General features: G+C 42.4%; 1 protein-coding gene across 11 annotated transcripts in view; it reads left to right on the forward strand.

Annotated features, from left to right (window-relative positions):
• The window catches only part of LOC120898764 (neuronal acetylcholine receptor subunit alpha-7), a 31,673-nt gene extending 15,209 nt beyond the window's left edge, over positions 1–16,464 (forward strand). For 6 of the 11 annotated variants that reach the window (XM_040305061.1, XM_040305073.1, XM_040305067.1 and 3 more), the window contains 9 exons: positions 291–400; positions 498–678; positions 777–852; positions 929–1,123; positions 1,577–1,663; positions 6,063–6,172; positions 6,247–6,470; positions 6,565–6,735; positions 7,062–16,464. In XM_040305061.1, coding sequence (XP_040160995.1) covers positions 291–400; positions 498–678; positions 777–852; positions 929–1,123; positions 1,577–1,663; positions 6,063–6,172; positions 6,247–6,470; positions 6,565–6,735; positions 7,062–7,146 — 1,239 coding nt within the window. In that variant the 3' untranslated portion in view covers positions 7,147–16,464. The remainder of the gene's footprint in view (positions 1–290; positions 401–497; positions 679–776; positions 853–928; positions 1,124–1,576; positions 1,664–6,062; positions 6,173–6,246; positions 6,471–6,564; positions 6,736–7,061) is intronic. The other 5 variants (XM_040305069.1, XM_040305068.1, XM_040305071.1 and 2 more) reach the window with 3 other exon arrangements.
• The last annotated feature ends 192 nt before the right edge of the window (positions 16,465–16,656 follow it).

Raw genomic sequence — 16,656 nt, forward strand, 5'->3', positions numbered from 1 at the left:
ATACTCATAATGCTACTACTACCGCTTCTACTCGTAAATGTTCATAAATATGGTTATCGCAATGGCTTCACAATATATACTATATATGATACGTAGAACCAATAGTTGTTTTGTACACTAAACCAATCCCATCAACTCGGGAGGTGCTCTTACCTCCTGGGTCGATGGCACACGTGTGCTGCTGCCAGCGCAACACGGTGGGCACGTGCTGCATACATCTGTCTGGCCTGGCCCTCGAAACCAAAATAGCTCTCCACTGATTCAATTTTCGTGGCGACGGCCCATTATAGGAATGGAACGATTACAACTTGCGCTGGAACGATTCCGAATACGGTGGTGTGAGGGATTTGAGAATTACCCCGAACAAACTCTGGAAGCCGGACGTGCTGATGTACAACAGGTAGGGGGGGTAGCTAAAATGAGGCTGTTCTTGTCGCAACCCTTATTATCGCTAATCGCTTTCCGCTTAACCCCTCCCACGCCTGCAAACATTCCAGTGCTGATGAAGGATTCGACGGAACATATCATACGAACATAGTTGTGAAAAACAATGGAAGCTGTTTATATGTTCCTCCCGGTATTTTTAAGAGCACGTGCAAAATCGACATCACGTGGTTCCCGTTCGATGACCAGCACTGTGAGATGAAGTTCGGCAGCTGGACGTACGATGGCAATCAGGTAGGCGAAACTACGGGTCCTGCTACTGCCTCCTAATAGTCTGACAGTTCAAAAATGACAAGAATGACTAATTATTGACTGATGTTTTCCAATTCCAGCTGGATCTCATGCTCAACTCGGAGGATGGAGGCGATCTGTCGGATTTCATCACGAACGGCGAATGGTATCTCATAGGTATGGTATTGCCGCACATGCTGCTGATGATCGTCACCTCGTAGTCTACATCTATGCACTCTTGTCCACTTCACAGGAATGCCCGGAAAGAAAAATACAATAACATATCAGTGTTGTCCCGAGCCGTACGTGGACATAACGTTCACGATACAGATACGGCGACGGACACTTTACTACTTCTTCAATTTGATAGTTCCATGCGTCTTAATTTCTTCGATGGCCCTGCTCGGATTCACGCTTCCACCGGACTCGGGAGAAAAGTTGACCCTTGGTAAGTGTACGGGGAATTGGGAAGAGTGTTTGCAGCAACCATCTGCAACTACTGCCGGCGTCGCGATCCTCGTGGTTCAGAGATCAGGAAAACACATTGCCGGCCTGTACATCCGATTCGACGCATCAACCAAATCATCTGCTTGGCCCCTTACATTCGTAGATTCTTGAAGCCATCGATCCATTTCCCCAGTATTGTGTGTTATTACCGAATTTTCGCGACACAGGGCGCATTGTTTTGTTCGATATATGCATTTAACGGAACACGGAACATACTCAAACTCAGCGCACTGCCCCCGTCCTGTCTGTTATAAGGTCCCAGGCCACCAGTTAAATTTCCATTCGTCTTACAAAACCATGCATATCATGACGATATCATTCGAACACGGGCGAGCGTCATAATCGGCGTGTAGTACGTGATATGTAAACTAAACCGACTTCACTTTCATTTCAGGTGTAACTATACTGCTATCACTCACTGTATTCCTTAATTTAGTTGCGGAGACGTTACCTCAAGTATCCGATGCAATTCCGTTACTAGGTTAGCCGATACTGAACTCATCCATTGCTAGGCATTTTGTGATGGTTTTTTGCCCCGTTTGTTTCTTTTTTATTGTTTGTTTCTCTCGAGCTCCTCCACCATTTTTTCGATGAATGATTTTAGCTGTTGTCCCGAATAATTGTGTAATTGTCTTTGTGTGTGTGTGTGTGTGAATGCTTGGCTTTGTCAATTTACGTTGATTGATATTGTGGTGATTTGTCTACTGTCTGAATAGCTGTTTTGCCGGGACCGTTGGCAGAGCGTTTCTACGCATTAGTGCAGATTTCAAATCCCAAGCCATAATAATACAAGTCTAATATATATATATGCGATGTGTAATGAGACAAGCGTTAAGCAACCAATGCCTAAAGAAGCAGTACATTTCGCGGACCTTCCGTTTTCGTGTGTAAACGATGGACAAAAGCTTAGCTCCAAACAATTCCTTTAATGTCATTTGAAGATTTTTCTGTTAGTTCTCTGGAGAGTATGTTCTTATTCTTTTTGATCTCTATCTCTTATACATTCTCCCATTAGTCTCTTTACAAAACTGTTCTAGTACTAGATTTACGTACTTTCTTTTCCTCTCTGCTACAATGCTCTATTATTACACATATTTACATCACTGCATAGTAGTGTACGCATTTCCTTTAATTTTGTCTACCAAATTCTTAATCTTAGTGTTATCATTTGCAGGCTAATTGCAAATTACTAAATTGCATGATTTAGATGAACGGGGTTGCCGTTCTATTTACTTATTCTGCTTTTTTATTCCAGTTAGCCATTCGTGGCACAATCCTTTTTGTCTATGTGCATCTTGTTCTACCTCTGTCTCTCTTTCTATCACTTTTTACATAGTGGCTTGGTTTTTCTTTTTATTTGTGTGTAGTTTTCAGGTTTTTTTATCTTGTTTTTTTTCTTCTTAGCATTCATTGTTTTGTTTCAATTACTGTCCGGAAATTAACTAAACAGTGAAATGTTTACTAACACGCCCGTTTCATAAACTCTTACCAAAACAACTCATGAACAAAACTTAAAACAAAACATAACAATCACTAACACAGCCAATAAAATGTTGCTTAAATAAATGTTCAACTGATGCAAGGGGAGGTTTAACTGATGCATAATATTCACTAACTAAGGCGTAAATGAAACTAATTTAAAAATGTTTATGCATAAACCACTACCAGTAGGACAACACTTTTGCTTTCTTGCGTTTACTCTGTGTAGTGTCATCAGTGATAAATTTTGCTTCCTTGCTTTACTTTTCCAATTCAAATGACATTCTGCCAAAAAAAAACAGGGAGCCAACTCCCCTGTGTCTCGGTGTGTTTGCTGCTGCTGCTAGGCCAAATCATATTGCGGGCAAATCATTACGATCAGTACCCGGTTCCGAACACTGTGTGGAAGCTGTCGCACAAACATTATGGAAATATGGCGTCGTCGTCGTCGTCGTCGTGGGTTGATTTTAGTTTTTGGTCTCCCCCTTCAACACACAACAGTTAAACAGTGTCTAACACACCTGTCTACCAACCGAACAAAAAATCGTGCCACGAAACTGCTAAGGATTGTGCCAATGAGCAAAACCTGCGGTTAGCAGTCCTATTTTAGTGTGTGGTGTGCCTGTACCGGCCTCTCGATTTATGATTCACTACACAACTTGCTTTTGTTGTACACTACCGATCCAGTGAAAACAGAGAGAGAGAGAGATAGAGTGAGAGAGAGCGCTTACAATGTTCAACGATTTAAGATGATGTTTTTCTTGTTATTTTTTACAGGACTTACTATACTGGTATCTCAAACTGTGTTTTCATTATTAGTGGGACATGTTATTACGAAAACGAGCGAAGCAGTCCCTTTGCTAGGTATAGCCTAAAGAAAGTAGTACTATACAAACCAAACCAAACAACAAAAAAAACATATTTGAATACAAACAAACAAATCAAAACGTATATTAATATCTATCCACTCCTTTCACGCCCTCAAGCAAACAATCAAAACAAAAAAAAAAGGCTCTACTAGTAGCTCTACTAAGTAAACCTGGATAATTCAATAACAATTTCCATCTTAACAGAACTTAATACTAAACGAACTGGTGAATGATTCGGCATCATTCCCGCTAACCGGCAGTGCGCGTGTGCGTGTACAGGTGTAAAATGCAGCTCGACTTAAAAACTAAGCGATAACAGTTCGTATGGTGTGCCCCCCACAGCCATACATATCTATATATGAATCCACACATTTTACTACAATTACTAAACGAACGTATATAACGCTAATCAGTAAACTGTAGCTTTCGAGGTACTGAACATAATTATGTACAAACAGACGTTACCCAGCCGCAACTGTAATCTCAAACCTCCGGATTTAAACAACACTCTCTTAACTTGCTACCATATCATATCAACCATACACACACACACACATCCTTGCGTCCCTGGTACATTCCACCATCCCGCGCACAATACCACAAATCATATAATTCTCCTTGAAACATCATCCTCACAATCATGCATATACACATAACAAGCTTGCCACCATAATTTCGGGTGAAACAAGCTGTACTTATCCTGCCACATGCTCCTCCTCCACCCTACCCTTGCAATTACTCGCATGGTTTGTTTTGTTTGCTTTCTACTACTCACATCCACCTCTTACCTTTCCGTTCTGTTGCAGAGTTTGCCCGTAATTTTAGTGCATTATTTCTGTTTCATTTTGAATTTCTTGGGTTCGTTTTCTCGGGCGTAGGCTAATGAAAGTTTTGCACAGTTTTCCCGTCCCTGCGCGCTCGACCCTCCCCCCCTTTTAGAGTTCGATGATGAGGCGAGCATAAGTCACATCTGGCCCTTCCACCGATCGATTCAAGGGTTTTTCGCAGCTGTTCAAGACTTTATTCATTAACCGACAACACCACCTGTTCGAGCATAGTGTTGTGGGTTTTTTTTTACGTGACGAAGTATCTATACGTGGGTGTGGGTGTGTGCGTGTTTGCGTTTCAGCAAACGATGATTCGATTAAATAAATCAGTGCCTATCGCAAGGCATTTGGGCGTTCAGACTAGGGCACACAGAATTCTGAGCCAACCCTGGGTTCGATATTCCAATGCAGCTCCCCTCTGTCTCTCTTTCTCTTTCTCTCTTGGTCTTGTTTCACTGCTCAGCTTGTTAGGGTTTGTGCGTTTGTGCTTTTCGGGCTTTTTTTAGCGGTGTTGTGTTGTGTCTCTGCGATTCCAGTTTGCTTCAAACCTTCCGAATGTTCACATAACAAAATCCACTGTAATGTAAATACATATTTGTGCTACTTCTGTCCTTCTACTACTGATAATGTGTAAAGATATTTTTTTTAGCTGACCAAAAGTTATGCGCTCTATTGAGTTTCTGTTTGAAAATGTGCTTCACTTTATATGAGTTGTTGTCATTATTATTTGTCATCCGCTAGCTCTTGCTTATAGAAGACTTCACATCCCCCCGCCCACTCTCGCCCACCCCGCATCCAAAAGTGTTGATAATCTGCGTATGAATTCTCAAACCATCTGCAGCACGCAAAACGCTGCGAAATGTAGTGAATGTACATACCGCCGACATCATGGCGAATCATATATCTCGCTCATGTCCCACTAATGATGAAAACACAAAAGAGAGAGAGACAGTGGTTCAAGCCAGTGTAGCAGAAGTTATTGGTCTACCTTCTCCAGTTACTAAAATGGAGAGCCAATATCTCTGGCACGTAGAACCGCACAGATACTTCGAAGCGTTCTAGGTTGATGATTTTTTTTATTTACATTTTGTCACCTCCCTATAGGCAAACCAACGCTTCGTTACTTTGTTCGTTACTTGAGACAAGTCAATCATGAATGTCTGACGAGGAAATCACATACGTTGCTGCTCCTCCCTTCTTAATCGTGGGTGTGTTTTTTGGTCGGAAGTTAACCGCAAAAATGTCCGCTACAGTACCAGCATCACAAAACGGAAGTTGCTGTCGGAATGTTGATTCTTGCCAATTTTGTTTTTACAATCCATCAAGCCACTCTCATCACCGACGACTGCATGCTTCTCGGCTCAATTCTACGTAATGGCACACGCCCAGTCCCTAGTCCTGTGCTAGTAGTGCTCTCTGCATGATTCCAGCATGTTTATAGAATTTCGTATTATTTGTTGTTGTTAGTTTTTGTTCATTTCAGTTTGGTTTTTGATTATCCTTTCGATGCATCATTGTTGTCGGTTGTTGGTTGTGTGACGGATTCTATCGTTCGCTTTCGATTTTTGGAATGATTGTTTAGTTTATATAAAAAAAAAACAGTAGTTTGCCTTTTCCATCTCAAATTCTGCCTGTCGTTTAGTGCACCACACTTGGCTCGCTCGTCCCTAATTGTCATTTTTTTTTGTAATGCAACACATTCCAGGAACGTACTTCAACTGCATTATGTTCATGGTCGCCTCGTCGGTCGTGCTGACGGTTGTCGTACTGAACTACCATCACCGGACCGCCGATATCCACGAGATGCCTCCCTGGGTGAGTGGTCGCACACACTGCAGCGAGACCAAGATGTTAGTTGCTCATCCTCCCGCTTTTGTTTTCCACCGCAGATCAAATCCGTTTTCCTCCAGTGGCTTCCGTGGATACTGCGGATGGGTCGACCGGGGCGAAAGATCACGCGCAAAACCATCATCCTGAGCAACCGGATGAAGGAGCTGGAGCTGAAGGAGCGATCCTCGAAATCGCTGCTAGCGAACGTGCTGGATATCGATGACGATTTCCGCCATCCCTGCTCCGGCATTTCTGGCTCGACCACCGCAATAGGAGGGTCAGTGTAAGTAAAGCTTAGCGGCTGGATGAAACCCCTCCAATGATACCGTTTCTTTTTTTTACCCTCGAATACCACCCTCTTCTTTTCACGGATGTAGCTTTACGCGTCTAACAACGGTCGAGGAGCAGAACGTCAGTTCCGGATGTTCGCACAAGGATTTGCACCACATACTGAAGGAATTGCAGTTCATCACGAATCGCATGAAGAAGGCGGACGAGGAACAGGAATTGATCAGTGACTGGAAGTTCGCGGCGATGGTTGTTGACAGGTAGGGGACATCGCCATTAGTGTCAGTCACGTGAACCCTTCCGCGAATCATGAGTAATGAATTTAGTGATTCTGGGATGATTCTTGGAATTCACGAAACTTTTGAAATTGATGAACCACAGCCAGAAAAATGTAAAAAGATGACCACAGATTACATTTTTGTTGGGATAGCTTTGCGTGTGGAGATCCGCTTAAATTCCTTCAATTTTTAACAGTACAAGAATTTTGAAGATTTGTGATTTGGCGAGGACTTCCGAAATTCACTCCAAAATTAGATTACTTTTCTCCCTTTTCACTACTAACCATTTCCTGTTTCCGGTTTTGCAGATTTTGCCTTTTCGTGTTTACATTATTCACAATAATAGCGACCGTCACTGTGCTTCTATCGGCTCCTCATATAATAGTGCAATAAACACGGCTTACTACCTGCGCGAGCAACCCGCGGCAGACGGCAACCAAGCAAACCAAGGAAAGGGGGAGAGAAAACACAGTATATATACATATATACAAACACGCATAAAATATATACATATATTTTATAAATAAGTAGAGCGCGCGTCGTATGAAAATAGTTTGCAGTGATTCTAGTTAAAGCAAATGCGTATGATAGTGGGGGAGCGAGCATTTTAAAAAGCAAAAGCGATTCCAATTATCAAAGCGTTGACGCCCTCGTACTGCCGAATTCCCCGTTTGCAGTGTAGCTTGCAAACAGCAAAACATCAATATAAAACACTAAGTGAAAATCGATGCCAAAGCACGCGCCACAGGCGACCGGGACCGATTTCTTTGCGCGAGAAGGCCACACCTTAGCTGGAAAGGTGTGTGTGTGTGTGTGTGCACGACCAATGTGAATAGAGCCCCCGGAGCACGACGCGCCGAAATTCGGATCGTCCCTTCGCCGGAGAAACGAGAGCGGCTCAGTGTGGCGTTTGCCGTATATTTAACTGTTTACTTTCCTTTACCATGCACCATCCATCCCGGAGGCAGCACGAGCAAATAGACCACGAAAATAGGAAGTGAGCCCGAGCGACTGCGCGACCGGCAGGCCGTGCTGCTCTGGTTTCTGTGTTCTATCCTTGGTTTTATCGAATCATTCATCATACTAACTTTCGTGTGTCTCCGTTATGCGTAAAAACGAGTGAGAGAAGCACCAAGAGCTGTGTAAGATGCTGCTGCTCATGCGAGGCACGACAAAAACCATCAGCTGATACAACCGATGCACACATGTTCGTCGTACACACCCAACCATCGACAGCCAACGTCATCTGGCTAGCTGCGCCACGAAACTCTACACCATCAATCGTTGCAGCAAAGTAATTTATTGCAGCAAATCTACTACACATCCTGAGCAACAGGCTAGTAGAATCAAAAGAACAAAGGTTCCCCCTTCTTAAATGGGGCAAAACAAAAACAAAAACAAACAAACAAACAATACATTCGAGGGCTAATAGTGGTCGCCGTGATGCGAACTGCAAAATAGACTGCAATCAATGCTGCGAACGAACGTACGAACACGTTACAAGAGTAAACGAATACCACCAAAAGCAAGCACAATGCGCGTAATGTAATGGAAACAACAGGGACAACAACATGGGTAAAGAGAGACACGGGAGCAGGACTTTTTTATGAATTAGAACAAGGTATGAACAATGGAAATGATAAACAGCCAACAAACAAACAAAAACACGGCACCGATTGAAAGCGATAAAGAAAGGGCCGCACGCGGGGAATAGAGAGGACGTATATTATAATCAAGCATCTTGATTTGATACGAGGACGCTGTTTGATACTGTAGTGTTGTATTTTTGGAACTAGTATACTAAGTGTACTGCAAGGGAAGAAGAAGAAGAAGAAGAAGTAGCAGAAGATAAATCGAACGACTTGATTAAAGTACTTTTATATTGAGGACTACTCATCTATATGTAGATGGTGTAATGGTAAATTATTTTAATTGTGTTTTAAACAAAACAAAATCAATACTTACAATGATAAGCAGGCTGAGCATGCATGGATGTGCACATAAGTGTACGTGTACGTGTTACGTGTGGAGGAAAAAGAGGGATTAAGAGAAACGGAGCGAAGGGGGAATAATGTAGAGAGAAAATTTAAGGAAGCGTTACTTTAAGTAGCAAAAGTTTAAAATCACGTATATGTTTAATATATGCGTGACAGAGGAAAAGCGAGATAGTGGGATACAGAGAGTAAAACAAAAAACAACTACAGAACAAACTGGTCATAGAGTTCGAATATAATATTATAAATTTGCTCTTTCACGGTGCAAACTGCAAGCAAAAAAAAAACTACACGACTCTCTTACTAGAAGAAGCAAATCGAATAGGTGCAACAAATAATTATGATAACAAAGAAATACAAAACTATATAAGAAAATACAGATAGGAGAAATATATATATATATACATATATACTTAAATAAAGCGTGCGCGCGCGCACACGTTAGAATGCGCCGTTGCACCGTTGCAATCGGGTGAAAAGATGCTGCTCTGTGCGTGTGTGTCTGCGTGCGCAGGCATTGATATAGCAAACGGAAGTGTGTGAAACACACACACACACATATTTGGCAAACCGCACTTTCACTTTCAGTAGAGGCAAGTTACGCGTGAACGTTATTCAAGAGTACCCAAATAGGATAACCGCAGCTCAAGTCTGTCAGAAAATCAATGCAGCTTAGTGATAGGTTTCAGCTAACACGTAACGACAAAGGGTGTTGTTAGTTGTTTGGATGCAACTGGTTGCAATGCAATACGCACACGGAAATTCCAAGAAAACCCAAAGCCAAGAGATAAAGGAATGCCAAACTCACTCACTGCTGGGAAACTATTTATTACCAATTGAGATTGAACAGCTCCCACACATAGAGTAGGCGAAGGAATATGCAGACACCCAAAAAAGCAAAAGAACAAGCCAAAAAGGAATTCTGTTACAGTAGCGCCAGCGGGATGCGTTATAGCACGACGTTATAGCAATGTACTGCGACTGTAGGTTGACTACTTCTGGGGCGACTGTTTCCGTTCATTGTTGGACGCGGAATCGTCACGTGTAGTGTCAAAAGATTGTTAAAAGTAAGGGTAGTGGTGAGAGCTGTGCGCTTGAAGGAGCAGCTAGACGACTCCCGGCGATGTGTGTTAAATGATAGATAATGTTTAGTGCATTGTCGGCCGTTTTGCAAAACGATGTTTTCATTTTTTGATGCGATGATTTTTAGAACAATTTTTTTGTTTTGTTCTTCTCTTTTAGTTGTTACGCACTCTAGTGTCTACTAAGGTACTATCTGTCACTACTATTCGTCATAGTGTGTGTTTTTGTGCTGCAGTAGCTGCGGCTGCTTCTACTACTACTACTACTACTACTGCTACAACTACTACTACTAATACTATCTACTGGTGACGCTGAAACTAAAACTACAACAACTACTATTACTAAGTACACCACACTACTTCAACTATTTACTAATTGCTACTAGTACAGTCACAACTGCAGAAGAAGAACAAACCACGATGCTATTAACATTCTTTTTCGCCGACCTGAAGTCCTGCCTCCACAATGCGGGGACAAGTTTTCGATAGCGATGTGAGATAGACCGAGCCGACCGAATCGAACCATGTATACTACTAACGCACGCACTACTCTGCAACAATAAGTGAGCGTCTCAATCAAAACTACCGAACTACACACTATTCGGTGCGCGCGAAAGGGAAGAAAATGGTGGCGTATAGTAAAGGGGAGGGCAGCGATGCGACACTGATGCGGGACGAACAATATCTTTACACTTAGAGCTGTCACTTACTCTGATATGTTCCTTGCAATAACAACAACAAAAAACCAAATGGTTTACACTACTTATACATGCATTTCAAAATTAGTCAGTTTTTTCACTATTTTACGTGCAGAGGCGGGAGGGGGGGAGGGGGGGGCAGCACTGCACGTTTTGTCGGACATTTGCTATTCGATTTATATATGCTTCCACACCTGCACACAGAGCGCGACCAGAACCCACCAAATTGCGGCGTGTGATGCGACATATTGGCACGGTGTTTTGTACTTGTAGCTAAAATACGTAAATTCGGTCGAGTACACTGCAGATCCTTGCACCACTTCTGCTAGTTACGAAGACATCAGGAGAGAGCGAGAGCCATAAAAACGTCTTTTACTCGTAGGGTTTTACGCTATCGCTATCACTCACAAGACCAGGTCGGACAGGAATGCAAAATGGAATATTCGTAGTTTAAACATAATTTTAAGTATGTTTTTTTGTTTGTCTTACACCAAAACCATAAAAAACTGTGAGTTGCTCAACTCTACAAAGAATGCAAATCAAAATAGTGAAAAAGAAGGTAAATAAAAAAATAGAAAAAGGAGGGTTTAAATCAAGCAAGTACATAGGTACAGAACACACAGACACACACCTAGAAATAATTATATATTACTCTGGCAGCAGCATTTGTAACGTGCACAGCAAAACAAAATCATGGAGTGTCTGCAGGCAAACCATTCCACTGCGAAGAGATTATAGTACAGTTCTATACTTATACATGCAGAAAAAAAGCATTTATACATACATAGAGGTATATATATGTATATAACCAAGTTACATATATATAGGTGCATATTATATTGGTATATAATGAATATTTAATTTTTGTTACTCGTGATTAGGAAATGGCGGGGAAAGAGAGCAGGAGAGACAGAGAGAAAGAGAGAGAGAGAGCGTGTGTGTAACGTGGGTTTGGTTTATGCTAAATTGGACAAATATCTTGCTATAGTTACACACGCTTCAAACGATTGCACCATCGCAAGACGGTGAGCCACTTAGTGTTTTAAAATGTGTTCATATGGTTCGCGCGCAAGACTCTCATAGCAAAAAAAAACCTCACCGTACAGAAACCGCAACACACGACACACCCATAGCCATACAAAAACACCAAGATTCAACTATAGTTAAAGGGTTCGTTTTACGACATCTGTTATTCCAGTGAGTCTTCCTTGCCTAGGTCACGCGTTAAACGTTGTGTAGCGAACCAACCATTTCGGTTCTTCCTACTGCTCAAGTCTCCAGACAGGACAATTTGTTTATACGCGCTCTGCGCTTGCTGCACTGAGGAGCATCCCGTTGGTTCAATGGTTGACGTGCGGACGCTTGCGCAAGACCGGATCGTTATCCACTCCGGGAATAAGCGTGTGTTTTTAGTCTCGTTGCGTTGCAGCAATAAATGGAGCACCATCCGGTTGCGTTATAGAGTTATATCGCTCTTTTAGGACTCTTAATTACATCAACAAGAAGAACGGAAAGATGATACTTTTCCTCATTACGAATATACAGGATTTTGATCTGTATCTGCCCAAAATGGCAATGCCATGGGAGAAACAGCCACAGAATTATAAAATGAGAATTTCTTTGGCTTTAGACCGCCTGGTGCCCGCTAGTAACACGTTTCTCAAGTACGCTATATCTTGCAGCATTCAGCACTGAAGGTGCGCACCGTGCGCTCTTAGTAGAGGCATACACACAGCGATATTATAAATTTGCACCTACATATTGTACTGGAAACAATCGTGGTAAAACAGCTCACAGAAAACAGCTAGACACAATATTCACGGGCCACGTGCATAAGCTGGACCCCATATAAAGCAATGTACGGGCGCACACACGTAGCGAAGCTCTGTAGTATTGGTGCACGCAATAGTTTCTGTTTCGGCGGTTCTTTCCATTCCGATAGGATTGGACTCCACTATATTTGGACTCTAGTGGCCAAAATGTTATGATGATGCTATGAAATATGAATTACCACACACAAACACACACATTAGCACTCTTACCAGGCACGGGATAAAGGAACTGCAGGAAGCATCGGTAATGTGGCATTTGTGTTTCCAGTTTACGTTGAAGATTCTAGCGACACACGACACGGATAATATGTTCACCCGAAAGTGAAAGTGAATAGGAAGCATTTATTTCGTTATACGAAGAGAGCAGCACCTGCAGACAGGGTTGTGTCGAGCAGCGAAAAGGCGGCGCGCATACGATCGAGTAGAACCGATGCACACCCGAGCGCATCGTTCCGTACATTATTACATTAAAACAATCGTGAGAGAACAATACTACTAATGCCCCCAAAATTAATTATATTGCAACCAAAAACCAAAGCTATAAAAAACAAACAAAGACAGATAAGAAAACAAACGTTAAAGCCAATCGAATGTGGCATCGAATGTCCACCGTAACGAAATTTTACCGTTCAAAACCGTTATTTTGTTACACGTGTTTCTTTCGACTTATTATTAGCCCCCAGAACTTCCCCTTGTTACTTAAAAATTGAGGGAGGTGGGCGGCTCGCACACATACATACACACACACGCGCACAAAAGCACACAAAAACTGGGACAATTTACGTAGAGTGTAAAACTACTGTTACTGTTTGTATTTGCAGATATATTTATACGAAAGTCTACTTACTCTTATACTTGTGGCATATTTTTCCGCTTCGGGAACGGCCCCCCGCCGCCACCCCCGAAAGGTACACCTACAGAAAACAAAAACACACACACACACGCCACAGGAAGAGAGCTCATTTGATGAGCTCATTTCCTGCGGGTTGAATATGCTAGTTTACACACAGAAAAAGAAACTATTTATGTAACCAATTTTACATATCCTTTCCGACGCGCCACTTTCCATTTTGGGGAAGAGAGATTTAGCCAAACGAGCAGACAGAAGCAGAGAACGGTAATAGACAGTGGGGGGAATAGGAAAGAGGCACGCGCGGAGAGGAAAAATTTCGTTGATGGATATTCCGTGCTACCCGTGGTAGTAGACGACGTCAGACATTCCCCTATGCGCGATCACTCCCCGGTGCAACCACTACCTGCCGACGGTCAATTTTGCTCCTACACTCTGTAACACAAACACTTTCATTCATTTTCGAATGGAAATCCGGTTGATCGTACCCCAAAAAAGCCAACCAACGTTACTGTTTTGGTTACATCCAATCGTGACGGGGTGTAGAGCGTACTTTCCCCGAATGGGAAGCAACCATCTGTTAGGAACGGTACGAAAAAGAGAGGGAAAGAACTGCAGAGCTGCTAATGTCTAGCTAACAAACCGGGCAACAAGATCTTACTAATGTAAGCGCAACTAGCTAACCAAATTTGAACGCGTTTGCGTTCTTCGCGTTACTCGCCGCTCTGTGGACGCGGATCATGGGAGTTCGAGCGCGAGCATCGCATCGAAATCTTATACCGGCGCCCCAACAGCGGTGTAACGATTATTACATTTCTACGAGTGTACGCCACTATGTCGGTCCATATCCGTTTTAGGATAACTGCAAACAGAAGCCTCGCGGAACGGGATGACACTGGCGCATCGGCAGTGCCCGTAAAGGGCTAAGCCAAGCAAACGCGTGTATCCTCTCACTCTGACTTTCTAGAGTAGCAGCTGGGCGAGGAGTACTACTACTTGAAGCATACTGTTTCATGCACTAAACGAGAACTACCACCGAAAAGCGGAACCTTGCAGTACTGTTGAAGTGCGAGGGATCGAGACGGAACCGTGCGGCACACCGTTCGAGGGCAATCAAGCTATTCCAGCGGGAAAGGCATTTTAATAGTAGTTCGTGTGAGCACCGAATAGGGGAGAGAGAGAGCAGTTAGTAGCAGGTTCCATCAGTACCCATTTCATCTTGCAGTTATACTGCACTGTAATAGCAAGGTATGCCCAATTTTGAACGTTAGCGATACATTCGTTCTCCCTTCCCTTGCAATAGAGGTAGTGTTTCAAGCCGTTAAACAGGCCACAGGCTAGCGTATGTAGCTGTGAATCGGTACAGCGCAACACACAGGGGATCGATTCTACTTTGCACTAGGACCATCATCCGTCGACGAGTGGTTGCAACGGGAGAGCAGTCGTTGCTGTGGGGCATGGTGTCGAGGGCCACGTAAAAAAAACGTAAATGAATTTCATAAATTCTTGCCAATCCACAGACGACCTGGAGTGTTAGTACGATCTTGTTGTACCTTTGTTGTTTGTTCGTTCTATTATTTCTTAAACTTCCTTAGCCCTCTTGCACTATCCACAAATTGCAGCTTCCCACTCCTTCCGGGTGCTACTTTTGCCACCTTGATTGGCAAAACTTTACCTCCTAGTTTCTTCGTGCAACATTAACTGTAAAGCACTGAAAATCGAAGAGGCAAATTAATTTCTCTTCTATTGCTCTTCTAGTTAATTGTTTGTTCCCTCTGTCCTCTAAATAACTCCCAGCCCCCAACCCAACCACACCTTCCATTGTGTTTGTTTCAACCAGTGTAATAACACTGCAGGAATGCTGTATCATGACGGTTGAGTATTTTCCAAAAGTATGGAAGTAAAAGCGATGTAGTGGAATAAAAAAAATAACACAACACACTCATACATACTACAACACAAACACACACACAAGATCTATGTATGCCAAATGTTTTCAATGAAAATTTGCATCACATCAACTGTAAGCAGCAGAACACACACGGAAGTTAAAAAAAGAAATATGGCAAAAAAGAAAGAGTAATTTTTACTAAATATAAGCCTGAAAGTTGAGGGCCTTAATAGTTCAAAATAATTACTAAAAACAAAAAAAAACCAAGTGTAAATAAGAATATTTTTAACAAAAAGCGCAAGTTTTTACGAAATAACAACTAAATGAAACGGTGAGTCTGTTATCGGGCGAGTCAAATTAACAGACGGTGTTTCGTCATATTGACGAGTATTTAAACAAACAAAAAACTGAGATAATTTTAAGACCCTATGCGTGTAACGAAGAAAGAATAAATAGTTACGGTTCAAAACGTAAATTTAAACAAACCACACCAGTTAAATACAGTTGAAACGCAAAACCAAACGGAATAGATAAAACTAAAAACGACACATACAAACAAAAAACCCCGAAATGAAGCAGCGCCGAGAGGGGGGGGGAGGCAGTAAAAGACAGGATCAAAAATACATCAAAGAACAGAGTAGACCAAAACCACGAGAGCAAGAAAACAGCACTAGTACACATTTTCAAATCGGAACAAGAATGCAAGTACTACTCTGGGAACGGGTGTACACACAAGCGCAATAGTTGTTTGTTTAAATCACTCTCCCCAATAGGAGAATTGTTCAAAGTAAGCAACCAAAACCGCGAACCCGTTTTGGGACGGGGGCGTAGGGAAACACTAGACAAGGACACGACAGCGCAACTCGATCGTACGTGTAGGGGAAAGGAACAAAACTATCACGTTCCAGGCGAGTGTAAAGACACTAGCAGTATGGGTGAAAGGATCAGACAGCGCTGAGAAGCAAAAGCTTGAGGAAGAAAAAGAGAAAATGCGAAAGAAACACGTTAAATGGTACTGGTGCATCGTGTGGTGCTACTGATCGCACGGTGCAAGTATCGCGGCCGCGGGCGACCGATGCAATAGGGTGTTGTGTAAAGGGAAACCTTTTGTTTTTTGTTGTACTCGTAGAGACAGAATGGAGAGCATCTTATAGTTTCGATGTAAAAAAAAAGAAGAGCAACCGATGATGAAGCTGAAGAAAATGGCGGAACTCAAAAAATGTTACACATACGAGTGTACTAAAAAATGAAAGTTTGTGTCTGCATGTGTGTGTGTTTGTATATATACATGTTAACGTTTTATAATAAAATATCCAAATAATAATTGCGAAAAATGCGGATCCACGGATCGTTGTTCCGAGAAACAGTTGCATTTCGAAGTGTGTATATGACGGTGCGGTATATCACAGCGTACAGCTAGCTTACCTTGTGTAGTAGCTCCTGCAAGACCGAACGTTTGCTCGGTTCACATCTAACCATCACAAGCCAATTTATTCCGAATTACGTGACAGAAATATAAAAATAATCTTTCTAATCTACAATCACCTTCTTCAAGA

Source organism: Anopheles arabiensis, chromosome 2 (genome assembly GCF_016920715.1).
Source record: "Anopheles arabiensis isolate DONGOLA chromosome 2, AaraD3, whole genome shotgun sequence".
Lineage (NCBI taxonomy): Eukaryota > Metazoa > Arthropoda > Insecta > Diptera > Culicidae > Anopheles > Anopheles arabiensis.